The sequence below is a fragment of the Paralichthys olivaceus genome, chromosome 20, assembly GCF_024713975.1.
Source record: "Paralichthys olivaceus isolate ysfri-2021 chromosome 20, ASM2471397v2, whole genome shotgun sequence".
In the NCBI taxonomy this organism is placed as follows: domain Eukaryota; kingdom Metazoa; phylum Chordata; class Actinopteri; order Pleuronectiformes; family Paralichthyidae; genus Paralichthys; species Paralichthys olivaceus.
Window position 1 is genome coordinate 14515395 of NC_091112.1, and position 22106 is coordinate 14537500.

At 41.5% G+C, this 22106-nt stretch overlaps 1 protein-coding gene across 7 annotated transcripts in view; it reads right to left on the reverse strand.

Moving 5' to 3' along the window:
- The window catches only part of fam49al (family with sequence similarity 49 member A, like), a 31685-nt gene that overhangs the window by 8280 nt on the left and 1299 nt on the right, over positions 1–22106 (reverse strand). The window contains exons 2-6 of one of the 7 annotated variants that reach the window (XM_069515879.1): positions 9927–10017; positions 6452–6531; positions 4989–5068; positions 1529–1650; positions 511–616 (exon numbers count right to left, since the gene is read on the reverse strand). In XM_069515879.1, coding sequence (XP_069371980.1) covers positions 511–616; positions 1529–1650; positions 4989–5061 — 301 coding nt within the window. In that variant the 5' untranslated portion in view covers positions 5062–5068; positions 6452–6531; positions 9927–10017. Of the gene's footprint in view, positions 1–510; positions 617–1528; positions 1651–4988; positions 5069–6451; positions 6532–8487; positions 9024–9926; positions 10018–22106 lie in introns of those variants that run through there. The other 6 variants (XM_069515880.1, XM_020090947.2, XM_069515881.1 and 3 more) reach the window with 6 other exon arrangements.

Below are 22106 nucleotides of genomic sequence, written 5' to 3' on the forward strand. Positions count from 1 at the left end.
CTACGTAAGGTTCAGTGGAACATGTGTGATGTGTTCACTGACTCTCTCTTTTCCATATATGTTAGTGTTATGTACAGTGCATGTCACCCATCTGACATCCTGTAACTGTTAATTGCTTGTCAAGAAAGTAGCCAACCTTTACATCTCACTGCACAACAAATGCCACTTAATATCATTTCCTATTTGTTTCTGTTGCACAATGTGACAAAACTATAGAAGCAAGAAAAGCTCCTTACCAAAAAGACATGGATGTTAGTGACTTTCTTTCATTCAACACTATAATAATCACCTTTTAAGCAGAAGCAACGTACCATTTGATAGCCACAATGGAGGCCTTGCTTCTTGATAACCGACTGGCTGACGGCTAATAGCCTTTCTAAATTTAGTCCTCGGCTGTAACTGCTTCCAGCTATAATATCAGCTCTTATTGAACCGACAACATGCCCACCAGAGATTGTGTTACATCACCAGTAACTCCTCTATATGTGTATGTGTAATGGCCATGCTCACCCAGTCGGAGGGAGAACTCGTAGAATCTCTTCAGCTTGGCCACCAGGGGGCAGACTGCGTTCCAGGCCTTCTCCTGCAGAGCAAGGTCACCTGGGTTCTGGATGGCCTGCAGAAACACAGATGTTACTTTCCAAGACCTTTTAAAGGTTTTAAAACCTCACCATCTCTTCAATTTCAGCCTCGCCCCTTCTTAAAGAGATTCTTCACTTTGGTAAAACATTTTCTCTTCATTCAAATTTAACACTTCAATACTCAAGTGATTTCAGTTGTTTTCTCATAGCATCTTGCCATTTACCAGTTTTACAAGATAATGTTTAACACTAACTTGAGTAATCCTCTTCAGGTACACACTTACAAAAAGGCCATGTTGTTAAATATCATATAATAATGACTCATGTCACTAAATGTGAGAGAGAAATTTAAGCCTACAATACAATAAATACTAGAATTAGATACTATTGAAAAGTACCACATGCAAGATTCCCCCCGAACTTAATTTAGACCTTGGTCCCTGTGGCGGAAACACGAGGAGTTTTTGCAAAAGTTCCTATAGTTTCTGGAGGTGAAAACACGGCGACAGCTAAGAGAATAAGACTGCTGCTAAGAAATGCTTCCAAATCCTCAGGGTTAGGAAGCAAGGAGAGGAAACGATTCAGCACTATTTGTTAACAAGTATAGCACTGCTAAGCAATCTGCAGTGATCTTTACTGCAGAGGGAACTGAAATCTGAATGCTATACTGTAAGCGGCGGTCAGGATCAGCACACCAGCTTTCTAATGGACAATTCTTTCTGTGTCCACCATAACACTACTGCTAAAACATGTTGCATGGAATGCTTGTAGGGGAAAAAAATATGTTTGCACATTTCTGTAATTTCCTATATTTAGTGCACACTGCAAGGTGAGTGACGTGTCAGAATTTCAGCCTGGCGAGCAACGTGAATCACACACGAGTGTTATTTTTCTGTGCATTCACCACTTTAGTGAATTTCAGCACTTATTGACTGCTTGGTGCTCACTTCTCGTATCTCCTGGCCCGCGCCATTATAGGACTGCAGCTCGGCCAGGATCCCATGAGCCTCTTCCAGCACAGCGCTGACCTGGTTCCACACGGCTGTCTCCGCCTCCGTGGGCTGGGCATCTGTGAGGAAGGACGGGAGGAAAATACAGAGCAAAAGAGGAATAGAGCGGGAAAGAGGGGGAAGTGAAAGTGTGATGTGGAAATGGAGATATTGACGGGAGGGGGTAGAGAAGAGGGATAGTTTGCGGGGAGGGAAGTGATTGGCAAAAATGAGAAAAATGCGAGAAGGTGGTTAATGATGAAGGAAGAGGTGAAAAGATAATATCCTAGAGGGCCAGATAAAAACCTGAGATAAGTGATTACTCAGTACATGGCTGGAATGAAAATGAAACAAACCAACAAGAAGAAATTGCTGCATGTCATAGCGTTAGCGGATGTTGCAGCTGTAAATGTTATTTATCCCTTACATCAAGAGACCTACAAGTCACACTCTGTCACACAGTGAGGTTTGATTACTGCGTGTGGTCACAAAATAAGGACCAGAAGATGACAAGTTCCACTTTCACTTCAGGTGATCACTTGGATGAGGATGTGGCCACTAATAGTTTCACATTTAAATGGTTTTCAGGCAGTGTAGAAGTGTCTGCATCACTTGGACAATGTGTCTGACTCCATAATCGTCCCTAATGTCCATTCACTAGAGATTTATTCAGGCCTTGGTTGGTATAATTGTCCTATCAGATTCGTGTAATAGTCTTATCCATCTTTTTCTCACTTTCTATTTCCCCCTGCTCTTGAATAGAAGCACATTTTTTTTGCCCTTGAGCCTTAAATTGTGAGAAATTATAAAACAAACAAGCAGCAGGGAGGACAACCTCTGGGCATGCTCGCTCTTTCTCTTTCTCTGTTTCGCACGTACACACCAAACAGTACACGTAACTGTAAACTCAATGTTGTTTGCCGTGGGACACCTCCCAGTCACAGTTCTGTGTTGTTTGTCCATGTGGTGCGTTGCATTCGTATGCAGGAGGGACTAGGTGTGAAATGGAGACAATTTATGATTTGTCAGAATCATCACCGTCTTTTTCTTTCTTTTCTTTTCGAACAACACACAGCTCAATGTGCGAGTGGGAGTGTTCCCATGGAGTTCTCTGCATGGTGTAGTGTAGTGGTTCTCATGGTACCACATGAAGAGATAGTAATCATGGAACATTTGCTAACCCACCTGCCATTATAAGCACAGCAGGCACTACTATTAGTATTAGTCGTAATGGCTTCACACTAATGTGCCCCTGCATTATTCTGGTTAACAAGCAGTAGACTACTACATGTTCTGTTCGATGGATGATAATTAAAGGAGGCTGTGGTACATTTATTTTTAAAGAAATGATTTACATTGCACTGGTCTCGGCTGAAATCTGATTGGTCCCTGTCCTGTCAGAAGTCTTTATTTCTGACTAGTTACTTACTAACAATACAAAAAATGAATATGAATTTGTTAAGAATGTTTATTCTCTGAGCGTTTTTGAAGAAGAGTAATTGTGCTTGAACAGGACACATTTTTTCAAAATATGTTCAACGATGTGTGGCTTTGCATCAAAGCCGCAGAGCTAACAGTAAACAAGGATCGACTTAAATGTGCACCTTACTGAATCAGGAATTGTGCATCGATGTTGGACATTGGCCCATTTGTGTTAATTGTGGCACCTCTACCCCTGATTTAGAGGAATCCTATCCTCCACAGTCGCTATACTGATCCCTCAGGGTTTAAACATGATATAAGATTTCTGACATTCAGCCACAAATAGCTACATGAGAACTCAGCGTGGAGGTTGAGCCAAACTTTGAGCTGTGTGACAGAGGTGACAGTGTGACATGTGTCTCTGGGCTGAGAGGGAGAGCTTACAGATGGCGCGACGCCGGGCAGGGAGGGACTGAAGGAGGGGTGGGGGCAGAGTCTGACACATTCCACTTGCTTTTGAACACATGTGAAATCCCAGGCATAATAAATGAGGGTGAAATTCAACCTATTTGACAGCTGATGTCTCTTGCCAGGAGTAAGCCCTCCCTCTCCCACTGTACCGTACTGTGGAGTCAGTAAAAGGGGGTGGAGGAGGCCAGCTGTTAAAGAGGGAAAGTGCTTGAGGAGGGAAAGAACACGTCGGGATAAAATGCAAAATATCTCCTTCTTAACACTTCATTAAGTCGTCTCAGAAGCTGTCTTGAAATCTTCATTGGGATTTTTGCTTTTAAGCAGCACTCTTTGCTTAGTGCCAATTAGCAGATATTGGCATGCTAACCCAATTAACGAATAGGGTGAACATGTTTAAAGACAGACTGTATATAGAGATGGGTGACATGACCCAAAAGTGAAGCCAAAGCATCCCCATCCATCTGATGGCTGGCTGCAGTATTGTAATCATAAACATGTAACATTGTAATCATAAACATGTAAAATGTGGTTTCTGTCATTTTGGGTGGTTCTTAGTGCTAAGTAAGTTTGGTTTGAAATAGTTAGCGGAGTGATTGTCTATTGGCAGAACATGACTTCTGGCGCATCATCCCTTGATCACCACTGCACAGACTTCAAATTGCACTTTTCTCTTTGTCAGTGGGTGGAAGTGGAGACACGTCATCCATATTTGTATACAGTCTGTGTTGAATTTTAGATAACATTAGCATTTTAACTTTTTCACTGCAAGCATGATTGCATTCTGACGTTGGCCCAAAGGAATGCTGTTGTGTGCTATAGTAGCGTCTCATAGAGCTGTTAATGTGGTTCTTGTTAGTAAAATATTTAACCTTTTGCTAAAAGGGCAGAAGACTTCAATACTGTTGAATGACTTGTTAAGATGGACACACTGCAAAGATGTGAGTTCTCTGGGAAAAGGGGAAGAGGGAGGAATAGAGGTGGTTTTATTCACCAACCTCTCAATCTTTCTCTCTTTCTTTCACAGACATTATTTAGTTCTGCACTCGCACACACATTCTCACATTAGGTCACACAATATAGGATGAGGAGTTAAGGAGGTTGTGGGATGACGATGGACTTTTTGTTGGCCATTGTCATCCCTGAGCAACGGAAACCCACAGAGAACTGGCATTCGCTGTTTATTTCTCCCCAGCTTTTGTAGCTCGGGAGACAAGATCAAAGCATCATCGTTGTCGTTTTGCCACAGCGTCAACAGCCATTGTGCGTCTGTCTTAGTCAAATAAGATGTGGCTCGTGTGAATAAGACCCTTCAGGAAGAAGCCAAAAGACTTTCAAATGCCAGTCCCTGGAGCATGAGTCACAACACAAAGAAGAGGGCGAGGAGGAGAAGAGAAAAGCGTAAAAAAGGATGTAACAATGGCACAATGGTCGGCTAAGATTGATGGAATGAGGAGGGAGGGAAGAAGAGGCAAAAGCAACATAGAGAAAGGGATAACTCAAAAAAATAAGAAGCGGATGGTCTCACGTTCAAAGTCAAGGAAAACTATTGGGCCATGCTCAAGTTCGGCGCAAGCCAGCACTTTCAGGAGGTTTCCCATGAGCCCCCTGGAACAGAGAGAGGGGAGAAGTCTGTGGGTGATGAGGGGACAGGTGTCGGGGGGGTTGTGCGCACGTGGCTGTATGTGTGTGAGTGTGTGAGCGGAGTGTGTGTGTGTGGTGATGGTGGTGGAGGTGTCATGGTGGTGGCTGGATGAGAGGGGGGCTGCTGGATAGGCATGGAAGTATGTCCTGGGTAAAGAATGGCCACATGAACACAGAGCCTCTGTAATCCCACTCTTACAGTATTGATTGTAGATTTATGTTGAGATTTAAACTGAAACAGGTCATGGTGTGGTTGCATTAATGCGAGTAGTCCTCAAGTGAAAGATTAAATGTGAATGTGTAATCAAAATCTTATTTTCAATTATATAGTTTTGTGTCAAAATATAATCTATTCCTCATTTCCTAACAGAAATCATTTAAAGTTTAAAGTTTATACTTTTTTCTTTAGAACTGAATGAAATCTTTAAAGAATCAAACAGACACAAAGAAAACAAACGGACACAATGAAAATGTATATAACATAATATAAATTCTGTAACAAAAAAACATAAAATCATTTTTGACAAATCTGGATTAAAGAAATTATAAACCCTGCACATTATTCCTCATTCTCTGGGTAAAATCTTAAATTATATTATAGTGTATTTAACAGCCTCTGCAAATCAAATGCAGAAATTTTGAATAGAGAGGAAATAAAATCATTCAAAATATAAACAAAACGGCCTTATAAATCCCTTTATTTAAACGTTTAAATAAAGTTCCCCATTGAATTTGAGTGACTCAGTTTTGGGCAGGTATTAACCCTCTGATTAGAAGTTGACAGTTGAGTTGAGAGAAATGACACTGGAGTAGTAAAAAATTTAAAACAGAGGCGGGTTTCCATGTGCGGAAAACTTGAAACAAAGTACTGTTATTGTAGGTTTCACTATAGGGAGATGCTTGATAACAAAGAAACATGTTAAATATATTATATTACTTCTTACTAATTTATAAGGACTGAAAGCCTGAAACAGTACAGGCAGATTTTATATAAATCAGTTGTAGCTTTCTTCTGTGATGTTGTTCAAGGACTTCTGAAAACAGAGCTGGTTTTGAGTCATACTGATGTTTGTATCATTGCATTTATGCACCGTTTTGTTTGTACCGACACACCCTACATTTCTATTGTATCACCAGTAATTTAATGAAGTATCTTTTTAAGAGTGGGACTAGAGAGCGACTGATAACAACAAACCACACCCACAACAGCACTTAGTCACACCATCAGCTCACACCGACCCCCCCGCCAGGTGACCTCCCAATGAACACCTCTGCTCCACACACATGCACACATGCTCTCACATGTCAAGCACACGGACACGTGCACACAACCAGGTGCTCACTTACTTTCAAAGTCCAGGAAAAAATGTGGACAGTTCTCTAAATCCTTGCCAAGGACCTTAATGAGGTTCCCCATGGCTGGCGACCTGGACAGGAGGGAAACAACAAAATGCATACAGTACGCAGAACCTGGCAACCCGCATGAAAACACAGGACATGCACACAGAGAACACAGCAGGTTGTGATTGCTTCAGTTTTCACTTGTCTAATTATCACTTTCTCCCTCTCCTCCTCCATCTGTCTGTCCAAGCAATATGTCCAGAGCAAAGTTGGACGTTCCAGTCATGAATGACAGTGATCACAGTTTGCATCCAATACATGCCGTATGCTGTATTCAATTAGAGGGGAGCCTAAATCTAGTAGTGAATCATTTAGCGCACTCATTGGGAGTCACTAGACCTGGGCAATGGATTTAATCCATTTATTTTACTATAGTAACCTAATAAAAGCCTGCTATGTACGGGCTACTCCGTCCTAATGCTCCTCATGCACAGCAGTCTATAGATACTTTATGACAAGCTCTTTATGCTTCATACCCAAAGGCCAGATGCCAGCACTTTATGAAACCAATGATGCAAACTTCATTAGATTATGCTGCAGACGAGCAGGAGATACAGGTCTGTGTGCTCACTTTTGTATTGAGCAGCAGACACAACAGCAACATACTGTATGCCAGGTGTGTGCAGGTCAGTGATTGCTGGTTTGAATCTTCTGTCCCGGCTGGAACAATCAGAGCTAACACAGGTTGTGGACACAAATATTGTTCAAACTATAAGGTAATCACATAAAATCTGTTCTTGATCCAGTAACAAGTAATACCATGGCTGGAATCAATATCAATTCTAAGTATCACCGTATTGATACTGACCTTTAGTTCTAACCCACCCTTTATTTTAATATTCTAAACTGTAGTGAAGATCTTGAGTGTTGAGATTGAATATTTCATGGAATGTAAATATTATACAGATTCAATAAAGATCTGGAACAGGATGACACATATGCAATATTGGAATAATATGATTTTTACATGATGTGTGTGTGTTGGACAAAACACACGAGTGGAATCCAGTATTAATAAATGACTCTCAGCTGTGCGCGTATAAAAGCCTTCCTCCTAAATCATCCTCGGCCCGGCCCCCTCCACATTCATAGAGGGGCTTCAGTCACAGAACGTACGCAGCTGCAGAGTTTCACTTCCTCCTGCCGTACCCTCTGTGTTTATGTGCAATGTAAGCACGCAGAACAGGCCTCTCAGTTTCTCACTGCAAGTGAAATTTATGGCCTGTATTAGCATGTTTACGAGAAAAAAAAAAACCCTGGTCTTTTCAATATTACTCAGCAAGAACGGGTGTTGCAATGCAGCACTGAGGTTCAGATAAAGACGGGATGGAGTTACACGGCCCAGCCGCTGAGACAGCTGGCTGACGGTCTGCATCCACAGGGGCTGCTTCTCTTCCGAACGTTAGTGTATCTACAGTATTGTGTGTCTGCTCCGTCTACAAATTGTGTCAGGTGGCAGAGGAAGAGAGCTGTATGCTGAGTCACTGCTGTGAACTATGAGCATCAGTCCGAGGGTGTAAAACACACTCTGACTTTCAGACCACCTGCTCCACCGCACACAGAACCGGGGTTGTGAATATATGAATATCACATGAATATCCTCACCCTGACAAGGTGATTACAAAGGCAAAGTCAAGGTTAGATTCATATCAGAGCCTTGTATGAAGCAATGAAAGCTTACTCTGACACAGATGTGTGTTAGCTGCAGCCGCACAATGGCCACACACACCTTAACACACACACGCGTATATTGAATCTGAGGCAGCATGTGGTCCGTCCAGAGAGCAGAGCTCGGCTGATGGTTGCCAGGTTACTGTTGGCCTGGTGATATCGTCTCCGCAGAAGATGTGGGGGGAGAGAAAAAGCATCCAGCTTGCTCATACAGAGCATCAATCTTTACTACTTGAGCAAAAATCTGTTTTTAACAACACACAGCCAGGAAGGCAACCAGCCATCAGCCTCTCACACTTCTCTCTTCTTACCCTTTTTTTCTACGATTGCTTCACCCCTTCCTTTGTCACGCAGTTCCTCTCTTCCTCCTCCTGCCCTCGTCTTTGGTGTCCTGCTTTGTGAATATGCAGCTGTAAGTAAATCCCAGGTTAGCCCGGCTCTGAGTATCTGGAGTCCTCCGCCACTCTCTGCTTTATTACAGACTGATGTAAACTTCTGTTCTCTTGCTTTTTCACCCTCTGTCTCATGCCGTGTATCTCTGTCCACTTCACACTTCTCTTTTTCAGTCATCTATTTAAAGGCTTGTGGTTTTCAGTCTTTGCTCTGTGTGCAAGATGCAGTACACAGGATAAACCCTATATACTGGGTGAGAGTAGCATAGAAGAAGCACAATATGATGCCTTCATGGTATTTAAATTTCTGTCCTGTCATGTCTTTATCTTTTTAATCTGGACGTAAAACATGAAAACCCCTCTTTTTTTTGCTCCTGACGTCAGAGCGGGTTCCTCAATAATAATCCCTGCAGCTCTTCTCTCTTCCTCACTTCTCTATTTCACCACTCAGCAGCACTCTCCCGGCTCCTCTGGCCGTGTCTTGTCACAGCACATTTCTGTCATGGTGCCATTCAGTCCCACTGGTGGCCCAGCTCTAAGTGGCTGAATGGAAATAGTGGCCGAGCAGTTCAAACACACCTTTGCTTTTTAAATTTCTAGATGAAGTCCACAATCTACATTTCATAATGTATCTAGGTAACAGTTTGGTCATTAGGACATGGCACGCTGTGAATTAGGAAGTACTTTTGGTTGCCATTGGTTAAACATTCTGTTACATGCAAACACACCATGTTTGCAGTCCGCTGGCGGGAAAGTGGAGCAAAGTGCTTCTCTTATGCAACTTTGCAGCACACAGCTCTCATCTGTAGTCCGCCAAGAGAAACCAAAGAGGAGGCCTCCTCGAGTCTTGATAAAGAAGAGCCTCGGCTCCCACATGGCGACTTGAGGCCAGTCTGGCCTCCCCGACTCCTTTTCAGCTCTCAGTGAAAGATTCCTCCTGTTGCAGCACAGGAGCTTCATCAGTGTGGATTTAGTGAGCTCACAAACCACCTCGCTTTGCCAAGTCTAACCTCCATTAACTCACCGATAATACCATCCGAACTCCCTTTCTCCATCTGTGTCTCTTTCTCTCGGCCTCTAACCACAATGATCTCTCTTTCTGTTGCACACAGGCTGACGGGGCATTCACTGGCCTGTGAATCAAAACCAGCAGCTGTACTGTACACAAAGCTTGCAGCAACTGCACACTCCCAGTTCTCATCTTTCCTCTCTACCCATCCTTTTCTCCTAAACTGTCCTTCCCTCTCTCCTCTCTTCATCTCGCCCATATGGTGCTTCTCTGCCATGTTCGTATTTTCAGGTGTTGATCAATTCTTTTTTTTATGCGTATTTTTCCACCCTTCATTTTTCATTCCTACCTTCGCTTATTTTTATCCCTCTGGAACACTTCACTGCATCAACCAAGGCTTGTCAGCTCCACACAGTGGCTACAGCATCAGCACCCACCACCTGACAAAGAGACAGACAGATAGACAAAGAGGGAAATTAACATAAAATTCAACTTCATGGAAAGTGCACTGGAGAGAGGAGTGTTGACTTTGGTTTTAAAATGTGCAGAGTCGACAAGGGCAAAGAAATGCATGTTTTGGACATAAAAAACAAAGGGCAAATAAACATAAGAGCCAAAAATAATAAACTGCCTTGTCTAATGCAGCAGATAGCCTTCATTAGCCTTTTAGGTGAGGGTGTAATTTCCCTCAGTTAACCTTGCTGTGGAACCATCTAGCTAAGGGGAAACTGTAGAACTGTAGGTGATGATTCTCTACGTCAATTTGTTTTGTAAAAGTCACCCCTTTCATTTTATATGCAATCATTTGATCCATTGCAATGATAAATTAAATTGATTGTAGCTGTTTTAAGTGTCATGATGATCTACACGTTGTTTTCTGCCCTAAAAGGAGTATGACCTTTGGAAAAATACCCCAAAGGAAATTGTTTAAGCTACTTTCACAGGTAGTTTAAGGTCGTCATTTGAGGTCTAAAATATCCACAGTAGATATGAGTGGTTCGTGGTCGGAAACAGAGGTTGTTTACCATGTCTTCAGTCTCAAATGACCAGTATTACTCAAACGCTACAGTCTGATCTGAGAACCTAGAAGGTGCTTTTGTCTCTCCCATGTTAACATCTTTAATAATGGACAAAGCTTGTAAAATCTTATCTCATTCGTTTTGTCTTTCACAACTGCAGCGTTGTCTTACCCGCTGCCTGGTGTAACTATTAACACTACCGCTGCTGCCCTTGCATCATTGAATCTCATTAGGAGAGAGTAGACAGGAGAGAGGTGGGGGCATTTGAAGAATGGTTGCCAGGGAAACACAGCCTCTTATTCTCATGGCAACGCGTAGCTGGGCACTGTTGAGTGTTATCAATCAGTTCTGGACTGGACGGACGGAGGGATGGATGAACTATGCTTCTCTTAATCTCTTGAGTGGGTAGGACAGCAAAGCATTGACGTTCCTACTTGTGGGGGTTGTCCACTACTCCTAGAATAACAGGTCATCTACCACAGGGAGAATGCTCCGACTACATGTTCCATTCAAGTAAATTGCCTAATGCTCATTGATTTGTCCTCTCCGTAAGGGGGCAAAGGTCAAGGGACACAGTGAGGTCAAGAAAGGTGAAGACTTGAACTAAGACTTGGGAGGTTAATTCTTGTGGGGCATAATGGTAAACTTCATGAGTGAGATCATTCTTCCTCTTACACTCTGATGTTATTTGTTACAGCCTTCTGCCCCTTGACCTTTCGACTTATTCTCAATTAACAATAAAAGGCCACTATGAACTCATCATTTCCAGTTTTCCATGTTTCAAACCAAGAGATTTTAAATCCAGCAAACCAATAATGAAAATCCAGCAGCTGTTTTTATAACTATTAATGTTTGTACCAAATCAAATTGAGAGCCAGTGTCTAATTTTACTCCAGCCTCAGGGCCCATTTTGACTGATGACTATTTTCAATTCTGCTTAATTAGCTGAGTGCTTTAGCTTGCTGTTTGAGCAGCATGCTACCTGTTTACTTTCTCAGCACTTTCCTCATCCACACTCAAATTTCACTTTCCATCTATGTCCTTGCTCTTGGCCACATATCCTAGTTTGCAGATTATTTTCTTGATTTTATTATTTGTCAGAAAAGCGTGTCCATCGCGTGTCTTAAATCTCACTTTAAATCTTCAAATGTCTTGTTTTGTCTAACCAACAAATGCAACATCCACAGATTTAAATGAAAGACACAAAAAGGCCTAAAGTTCTCATGTTCACAAACCTACAACCAGGAAATGTATTTTTTCTGAATCAGTGACTAAAAACATTATATAAAAGCACTTTTACATTTACTATGCAGCATCTCTCTGTCCTTCATTTTCCTGTCATCTATCTGGCCCATCTCCTCTATCACTCTCCACCACATAACTCCAGAAAAGATTTAATGGAAAGTCTAATGATTCATTCGTAACTTTGTAAATCAGAAAAGCTGCTTGACAAAAAAATATTCCAGTCAATACACATTACTGCACCCATGTGTCCAAACTTTCAGGTAATGTGATAACAGCTAACCTATTTCCATGGCAGTTTCCATACTAAGAGGAGCTATAACAATATAACATATGATTAATATTGTTTTCATAATCAAGAAACCACTTAGTGAAATCTTTTCCTCTGTATGGAAATATCTGAAAATCATGTTTCTCCACAAATCTATTCAGATTTCCTTGAAATGTAGGATTGGTCATTTGATTCTGAAACAAATTTTTTTGCCGAAAGTCTTAAATTAATAAAGTCTTATGAAAGAACATTTTAAAAAGCCGGTGGTCCTCGCAGGACTGTTATAAACACGAGCAACCAGGTTCGCCAGCAAATAATTTAATTTGGACCCAATGAAATTATTGGCTGGTGTACCTGCATGTCACTAACCGACCTGCCTGCCTGTGCTCTTACTGCACATGACTTCTTTAGCCTAGTCTTTAGCCGAGGAGACATTCACCACTGAAGCGGAGACGAGAGCCAGAAGTTAGCGAGCGAGTCACTGAAAATATTGTGCATTATGTACATATAAGTCAACACATGTGAACACAGTTTTTAATATAATCTTCTCTGTTTTCATTTTTTAATGTCAAAACTAATCAATGAAATTCCAGGAAGACTGGATGAGCCCCATCATGAATCAGTGTCATGTTAATCTAATAGGTATTCTACTGTGCTGCAGACTCCATGAGAGCAGGAAGAGTGGGAGAGGTCCAGCTTTTGAAATTTACAGTTGCTGCCTCTTCAGCGACTTTAGTGCCAATGGTGATGGTTGGGGGGGGGGGGGGGAGAAAGCCAGAGATCACAGTCATTGTGAGTAGGCATCTGTCCGTTTTATTAAAAGTCCAAAGTACTCATCTCATGTTAGTTCCGCTCACTGAACAGGTCCTTCTTTTAAAAAAACAAACAAAAAACCCCACTGGTGATTATTTCCTCTCTCGCTCCCTCTCGATCTCTTTCACTTTTTCCTCAACCTTTCGCGAAATCTCTCGACACACACCCCACAGCCGCTCTGTCGCTCTTCATCCCGGTGCACACACTTTTGACCCTGTCCTCTGTTACTGTCTCTTATATGGTACATCTATTCTCCCCTTCTATCCTCTCAGCATATTCTCCCTAAATATAGAGATGAGTGCAGAGAGCTGTGTATCACCAGCTCATGTGTATTTTGGAAGAAAGGAGAGGAAAACAGGATGGATGTAGAGTGAACTAAACACCCACCTAATCTTCCTTTTACTTAGCAAAAACATGTTTTATATTATATACATTTCTGTAGGAGAGGAGAGGAGAGGAATTGTAGAATGAAAACATTTGGAGGGGAAAGGGAAAGGAATGGAATTAAGGGGAAAAAAAGGAAAGGAATTGAATGATAAGAAAGGAAATAGATAAAGAGCCAGTTTGAGGACTAAGATGGGTGACGGCAGCGTCAGACCCGGCTAGACCATCGCAAAAGATTGACCGCCAATGGAATGCTATAGCAAATGTGCCTCAGGCCTACACACAAACAAACACACACACACACACACACACACACACACGCACACGCACACACACACACGCACATACACACACACAATTATAGATATGGCCATTCCTCGCTGAGGTGAGAAAGAAAGGAGAACAAAAGTGCAGAGCGGCTGAGCGTGAGAGTGAAGGATGGAGTGGCAGAGAGCAAAAGAGAGAGAGATGGAAATTGAAGGAGGAGGTTACAAGTCTCCATGCATCACCCCTCCCCCTTCTTCCTTGCTCTCTCAAACAAGTACACACATGTACACACACACACATACACACATGTACACACATGCTCGCTGAGTGTGAGTCCAGAGCAGCGCATGGTGCCTCGTGAAAGGGCGATTGCAAATGAACATTGTGATTCTGTGCTGCATGGCTGACAAAGAACGAGGGAGGATAGAGCGAGAGACAAAAAGACAAATCACAGAGAGAGAGCAGAAGATGGTATGGAAATGTTCAAGCTCATCTTGGATTAATTCCTCTTGTGTAATATGCTTCAGTGTGAACATTTTTCAAGTGAAATAAAGAAGTCGGCCAGCAACTGGGGGATTTAATGTTTATCTGCTCTGAGGTGGATAATCACTGAACTCTAATGTGTCTAAATTGTATGGATATTGTGAAGGTTTATACATGCCTCTGTATATATGCCTTTTATTTAAGATATAGTCATTAATATTTGACTGCGGCAGATTGGCTTGGGGGCGTGTTGAGCCTTGGAAAAACGAATGGATGTAAAGTGAGATATTTTATTTGTGGTAATTGATGCCAGTTAGCTGCTATCAAAGGGAACACGATAGGCTTTTTGGGGGTCTACATGTACTCGCGGGGGCTTGAGATGTGTTTATGTTCCAGGGGGTGTGTGTGTGTGTGTGTGTTATGTGTCGACATCGTTGTAACCCACACTCCTTCCTTGCATGTCCTTCTCTGACCCCCTGCTGTCTGCAAACAAAGAAAGAAGCAATACACTCCAGGCCTGTACAGACAGATTCGCTTTGTCCCTTACACTGTGATTTTAATGGGTCAGGACTGTGTGTGTGTGTGTGTGTGTGTGTGTGTGTGTGTGTGTGTGTGTGTGTGTGTGTGTGTGTACAAGTTTAAGTTATTTTTGTTTTTTGGGGATGAAATGTGTTCAAATTTGGACACAAAGTTGGAGCGTCAGGTTACACAAGTAGTTGTGTTTTAGGTTAGAGTAAATGTGTGTGTGTGTGTGTGTGTGTGTGTGTGTGTGTGTGTGTGTACAAGTTTAAGTTATTTTTGTTTTTTGGGGATGAAATGTGTTCAAATTTGGACACAAAGTTGGAGCGTCAGGTTACACAAGTAGTTGTGTTTTAGGTTAGAGTAAATGTGTGTGTGTGTGTGTGTGTGTGTGTGTGTGTGTGTGTGTGTGTGTGTGTGTGTGTGTGTGTGTGTGTGTGTGTGTGTGTGTGTGTGTGTGTGTGTGTGCGTGTGTTTGTGTGTGTGTGTGTGTGTGCGTGTGTGTGTGTGCGTGCGTCGTGCGTGTGTGCGTGTCTGAGCATTATAAAACAGAGCATAAAGGCAGTTAGAACACACTGTCTTGTAATTCTCTCTCCTTCAACTGTCCTTCACTCTTCCAGTCCATTTATTGTCTGTCTGCCCATTATTTCTGTCTGTCCACTTCCATGCACATCAACTAGTGTTTTCTCCTTTAAAGCATTCATACGTGTGTGAGTGATTGTGCGTGTGTGAGTGTGTGTGTGTGCATGCATGTGTGTGTTTTAGTGATAAAAATTTCTCCTTTTCGATTGACTCATTACTCAACTTGTCTTGTTCTGTCTCTCGCTGTGTTCCAACTCTGTGCATTTTTATCTTTTTGGGTCATTTCGGCCCTGAGAGTCGCTGATAGCACAGACAGTGGTAGTGAGAAAATGGAGCCTCAGCATCAAATCCTGCCAATGTACCCATCTGACAAATCAAGAGCCAATCATTTTTCATAGCATGAAATAATCATTTTGAACACTGAAAAAATACATCAGCTACCTACAATGACAGAAAATGTCTTCAGATTTATTTGTTCAGTCATTGTCTTAACCACTAACATGGAGAGGGCAGGGCTAATGACCTATGCTTCAGCCTACCACTAGGGAGCAATCCAGATGTTTTGGCTTTGCTTTTAATGGACTGTCATGTCATCAATCTTTATGTACAGTCATCATTCTGTAATTAGTTCTATTAACCACAGTCCACATCCCTGATTCTGCTGTTGTAGTATTTCACTGGTTGAAAAACAACAGCCAGTCAGAGCTTTGTAGGCAGGATTAATAACCGGGCATCATCTTCCTCTGCCAGAGCCGGGAAAATGGTGACAGAATAGAAAAATCACTTGTAAAATATCTGCTCCTAGCAAACAAAATCACACCCTGTGTGTTGACTGAAAATGACGTTGGCAGAAGTCAAGACAGATATATATTTCTAAGTCTGATTTTCATGCTCATTAAGAGGTATTAGTATGTTTTTGTTGTAAAAACAGTAGAAATGTTGTTCTTTGTATGTAATACACATGGAGTACTATTCTGATCTATTTTGGAATTTGGTCACGGCACGTGTCTCAATCCATCGGCCACAGCACATGACTGTGGAGAATGAATGGGTGACCTCTGACCCCAGCGTGACCTAGAATCTTTATTCAGCTCTGAGTGTCTCCACATACCTGAGAGAGCCGCTGTGTCCTTGACGGAGGCAATGCTCCCTCCGACTGTGCTGCAGTGTGTCTCGCATGGAAGAGGATGCAGTGTTACACTATTCCCTGTCCCACTGGGAGGGGGAGGAATAGCACCAGCAGCAGCAGCAGCTCTCAGATATAGGAAAGTAGCTGCATCTTAAGGTATGTGCTCAAGTCGTTGCAGAAAAAGAACTGATGAACAGAATGAGCATGAAGTATTAAGGAGTCAGTTTGGGTTGTGTTGGATCCCTGGTGTGACAGTTTGAGATTTTGGCTATTGTGGTTTATTTCTGTCTATAGTGACGTATTTTTGAGCTACATGCTGATTATTTCTTTTCGGTTTGATGGAAAAAAAATATTTATATACAGTAATTAAATCCTCCCTGACTCAAGCTGAACTAATTGAGCATGTGTGTATTGATGTGAATAGAAAGGGGGCAAATATAGTCTGTGTATGGCTCAACAATCCTGATCAAACACTGAACAAAAGTATGGTTGCCAGCATCCTGGTGAGCCCACGGCAGATCTGGCATATGAGAAAACAAACACACACACACACACACGCACACACACACCCGCTCACATAGAAAAAGATAAAAATACAAAAAGACTTAAAGTGAGGAGATGAAAATGAGAACTTGTCGTTCACTAAGCTCCACCCTCCATGGGTTTTTCATTCTAAAACGACGAGAGTTTTAACTAGAATGTCACAAACTTCACCTGATTGTTCCCCTTAAATTCCAGACAACGTCCTTCATGTTCTCAAACTAACTGAAGATACATTTCAGTTGTTGTTTCCCTACTGAATCACCATTATCTCAGATACACACTGCAGGTTTCTAGCATACCCAAATATGAAACCACATTTAAATCTGATACAATCTAAATTTGTATCTGCACAACACTAGATCACAAGATCAATGCATTGTCCTGTGGGGAATCGGTAAAAATGTCATAAAAAAATGACCAATAAACAAATCAGAAGACATGTCCTCCTTGGTAAAGGGATAATAACAGATTTACCACTAGAAACTTAAAGAAGTTTTTGACATAGTGGGTCTCTAATTACACGCAGAGGTCATAAAAAGTGGTGTAGCCAGAAAATGTCAACTTTGTCAGAGTCGGACGTTCTCACTGCCCTTTTCCCCAAAAACATTCAAATCTCGTTCGTCTTTCCAAGTTGACATCTTTGTTGGCATTTTCTATGTATTTTCCTGCATTCTCACCGAGGTTTCCTCAGACATTTGCTCGACATTTGACTAGGGGGCTAGCAGAAAACAAGATACAGAGCAACTGACTCAGACATTTACATTCTAAAATAAAGCTCCTCTTTCCAAAGTTCATTCCATGTCTGTGAAGTAGTTAAACATAAGCTGAACACCTAATAAAAGATGTATAGTGAATGGTGTTGCTTTGGCTTCTGGAAGATACATGCATTAGAATATTAGCAACTGTAGGTGATAAGCTAGTTTGCGCAACTTTGGAAAAATTGCAGTTTATTATAGAACACATAAACAAACAGTTCAATCAGTTTCTTACACATTTGATTTAATATTTTTGTTGATGCGCAAAGGTTTAAAAGGTCCCCATCATCCCAACTGTTCGGCTATCAAGTATTTTTTTTATCAGAGCTTGAGGAACTTATTGTCAGCAATGGCGTCACATACCGTCACCATTAAGTTCAGCCTATTAAACAGAATAAACAAATGAATCTCTGACAGGCAGAGTGTTCTTCTCTCCTTAAAGAATATTTACCTTTAGCTCCAGTATCCAAACACTTGGTTCTATCATCCAGCAGAACTTATTGCGGGGGCTGGAGCCTTTATTGAGATAACATTGCTGAGTAGATAATTTGCCTCTCCACTTATTAAACAGTAATTGCAATACTGGATCGTGTCCTCTCCTTCCGCTCTGCTCTCTTCAACCTTCCATTGGCCTAAATTAGCTTCACCTTCCCATTGAATTGGGTATATTGATCATAAATATGGCTAGAGGGCGGGCGTTTGGACTAGTTATTGATATAAGTGGACAGCGATTGATCTGATCGACAGACAGGTCTGATGCCGTCTGAAGTCCTTAGAGAGCAGATCTGAGGTCATATGATAACATCTAAAAATTGAGCCTGTTTTCACTTGAGCAGGTTTTCACACTGACTCAGTGTGTTGTGTGACACAGGTTAAATTAAAGAACTTCACATATCAAGACTTGTTAGTCATGACCTTACTGAACCTGAAATTGGATTTCACCTATAAAATGAGAGGAATGGAGAGTTGGAAGATTTCAATTTACAGTCGTTTTTTCTTGAATCAAGTTTTTGATCTCAACTTTAAAGCAAACTCATTTGTTTAGAAATGCCAACTTCATTCATGAAAATGAATTGCACTGCAAACAACTGACATTACCTTGTCATGCAGAATATTAGTTCTTTTTTGTACAATTTAGTTTTAAATGAATAGTGTAACGTTTTGGGGGAATGTGGTTATTTGCATTCATATTGGGAGTTAGATGAGAGGGTTGATACAAATCTTATGCCTGTACAGTAAATGTGAAGCTACGGCCAAAGGTTGGTTTGCTTAGAATAATAATAATATAGACTGGTTGTTTTCAAATGTCACTACACCAGACTCAGCTCCTCTAAAGCTTAATAATTAACATGTTAAATAACAAGTCTTTTTACACTTTAATGTTTGTATTACAGATTATGAGTGTATTTTAGATGTGCTGGTCGACAGCTAAACCAGATTGGCTGCTTCCTAGTTCTGTTTACTTTGTGATATGTAGTTTTATATCTAAGAACAGACATACTGGTGCTAACTAGGCTATCACATATATAACTCTTGCCAGAAAGAAAATAGATGTTAATTTCGATAATATCAAAGACATTATACACAGGCAGCATTCCCAGTTCTCTGCAGTGAACGATATAGATAATGCGTGTTATATATCTGGACTTGCCCTCACACCCTGTATCCTCCATCATTCAACCCTGTGTTCTTTTAACAGGATAATTTCTGCTCTGAGGGAGTAATCCTTAATTCCTGGCAATTCTGGTTTAAAATCCACAAGATTACCAGGTAGACATGGATCACATAGGAAAATCCACAATGATTTAAACCCTGGATACAATACAAGTCTGATCCAACCTCTGAACGCATGAAAATGAAAAGATATACATACAGCACGCTACAGCTGTTTGAATGACAGATGTTGCTGGACAAAATGGGTCGTTTAGCGAATAAAACGGGAATTATTCAGATAAAATGTGGATTAATTGTCAGGCATTTTTAAGCTAGGCTCTATAGAAAAACATATGGATGATGTTGTGTTTTAATCAACATCCATACAACATGGTTGTCCATCCGCTTATTTCTGGCTTAATAATGAGAGTGTGCCTGATAAGCTTGTCTATGTAGAAAAGAGCACTAATCCACCATCGAGTTGTTGGTGCTCTTTTCATGAAGCATGGACGATCAGACAGTTCACATGTTTAAAGATGGTTTGGGGTGAAATAACAATATTGTTATGCACCAAATTATAAAATTTGCAAATGAAGAAGCTGTCAAAACTTTTCTATACTCACACAGAAAGATCTTGGATTCTCAGAGCAATCCAGGTTTAGCAGCTGGTGCCTCTATTTTATATGTAGGCCCTTTCACTTCTTTAAAAATGCTCTGTCAGGGTGTTTTATTAGCATCGTCAGTGCATTTTGATGAAAACATTTTTTCCGACATGAACCGTGACACTTTGGCCGCCCACATTTCTGTGTCACTGTACGTGTCACTCTTCGGCCTTATTCGCAGGATGTCAGAGACCTCTGCGATGTCTGGTACACCGAGGGCTGGTGGAGATCATTACACATCATTACACCTGATGGGATGTGTTGACAGTGCCTACTCGAAAGTGACAAATAGCGAGACAAGCCGCAAACAAGACAAACTCCTTTTCTCCCTCTGCTTTTCTTGTTTCTCTCTATTCTAAGCTCATAAACCACAATTTTCTATTCCCAGTCCCTCAACAATGTAATAAGTGACATGCCGGAGCCACAAGGTTACACACGTCTGTAATGTAAAATACATGTCAACATGTCGATTGATGTGCGGGTGTGAACTTGAGTTAATTGCTGCGATAACGTGAACACAGCTCAGTTTGACTGTGCCTATCGCTGAGGAGAATACTGGAGCACAAAGGGTGATGTACTGTAGGGAAGTTACATTAAGGGAAATGTAAAGACTGTCTGTCCCCTCCAACCCTTATGCCTGTCTTCTGCCTTGTCAAATCTGATAATCCTGACACATGCTAGGCAGCCTAATAACATCCTGCAACTCATATGGACAGAGGAAATGAGACATTGTGAGACACACAGATCACTAATCCTCTGCAAGACAGCAGGATGGAGTGATTGTGCAGCGCTGGAAGACACCGCCAAATGCTGTCAACACCATTTTGCGGTGAGCGTTTGGACTGGATGAGGGAAAAGGAAGTGGCAGAATGTACCGAGGTGATGAAGACTGACTGGAAGGAGAGAAAAATTCTGAGATGTCTCAATGTTTGAGTTAATGACAGAGAGGTGAATAGAGAGAATGGACGAGGGGAGATGCTGACGGACAGAAAAAGGGAGAGGAGGGAAGGAGGCGTGTGTGAGACAAAGAGTGTCAGGGAAGGAGCGAGGAGAGAGGAGGAAATGCAGACGGGCATGTTTCTATGGGCGCACAGGAAAGATTTGGGGGTGAGGGAATCTTGCATCATCGCGGCGGGCCAATGAAAAGGCTTGGTTAAAATGTTCAAAGGGAGTGTCCTAGCAACAGCGGAGTAAATACCATAGCAGCCACCATTCCATCTCAGACCGGAAAAAACCCTTTACACACACACACACACATTGATTAACACAATCATGAACTAGAGCACAAACATGTTAGCTGTTTCAGTGCACCTTGTTGTTTATTCATACATGTAAATGGGTTATAATCTACATATTTTGATTCATGACCATACAGCTGTATAGAAGCATCTTGACATCCACATATCTCTCAACGTGTGTAAGTGTATTTGAAATGACAGACATATATATTATAATAAGAATTTTAAAAAACGATCTCCAAAAATATCAAATTATAATGCAGGTTTGGGTTACTCTATGTATAATGTGTAGGAATATATATGTGTGTGTATAAACAGTATACATTTGTACTACAAAATATGGTATATTTCACTATGTGCACCAACAAATGCAAATATGTATATACTGTATGTGCACATGTGTATATACTGTATGTATACACATATAAGCATTTAAACACTGAAGTATGTGGAATGTCGTGTTGGTGTGTGTGTGTTTTGTGTGTGTGTGTCTGTGTGTGTGTCTGTGTGTGTGTCTGTGTGTGTGTGTGTGTCTGTGTGTGTGTCAGTCATGAAAGTCAACATGGCAGTAAATCATCACTTAATCTACTCATATGGATTAAGACCATAGTCAGTAGATTACAGGAGGGATAGATGGGGACCACATCTTTCAATTACACACCTCTCTCTCAGTTTCTCCCTCCCTCCCACCTGCCCATGCACACAAAGTACCTCATCATGCTTTCACTTTCCACCTTTCTTTTTTATCCCTCTCTCCATCCACAGCATCCCTCTCATTCTCTCTTTCACCACACGCACAAAGAAGATCTGCAGATTCACATAGCAGCATGGCGAGTTCTGCCATCCTCTCTCCATCCAGTAATTTCATGTACCCGCTTTCCTCCACTCTATCTTTTTTTTTCTTCCCATTTAAAAGAACTCCTGAAAAGCCTTACCCCTCATTCATTCATCCTTCCATTCAGTTTTCTC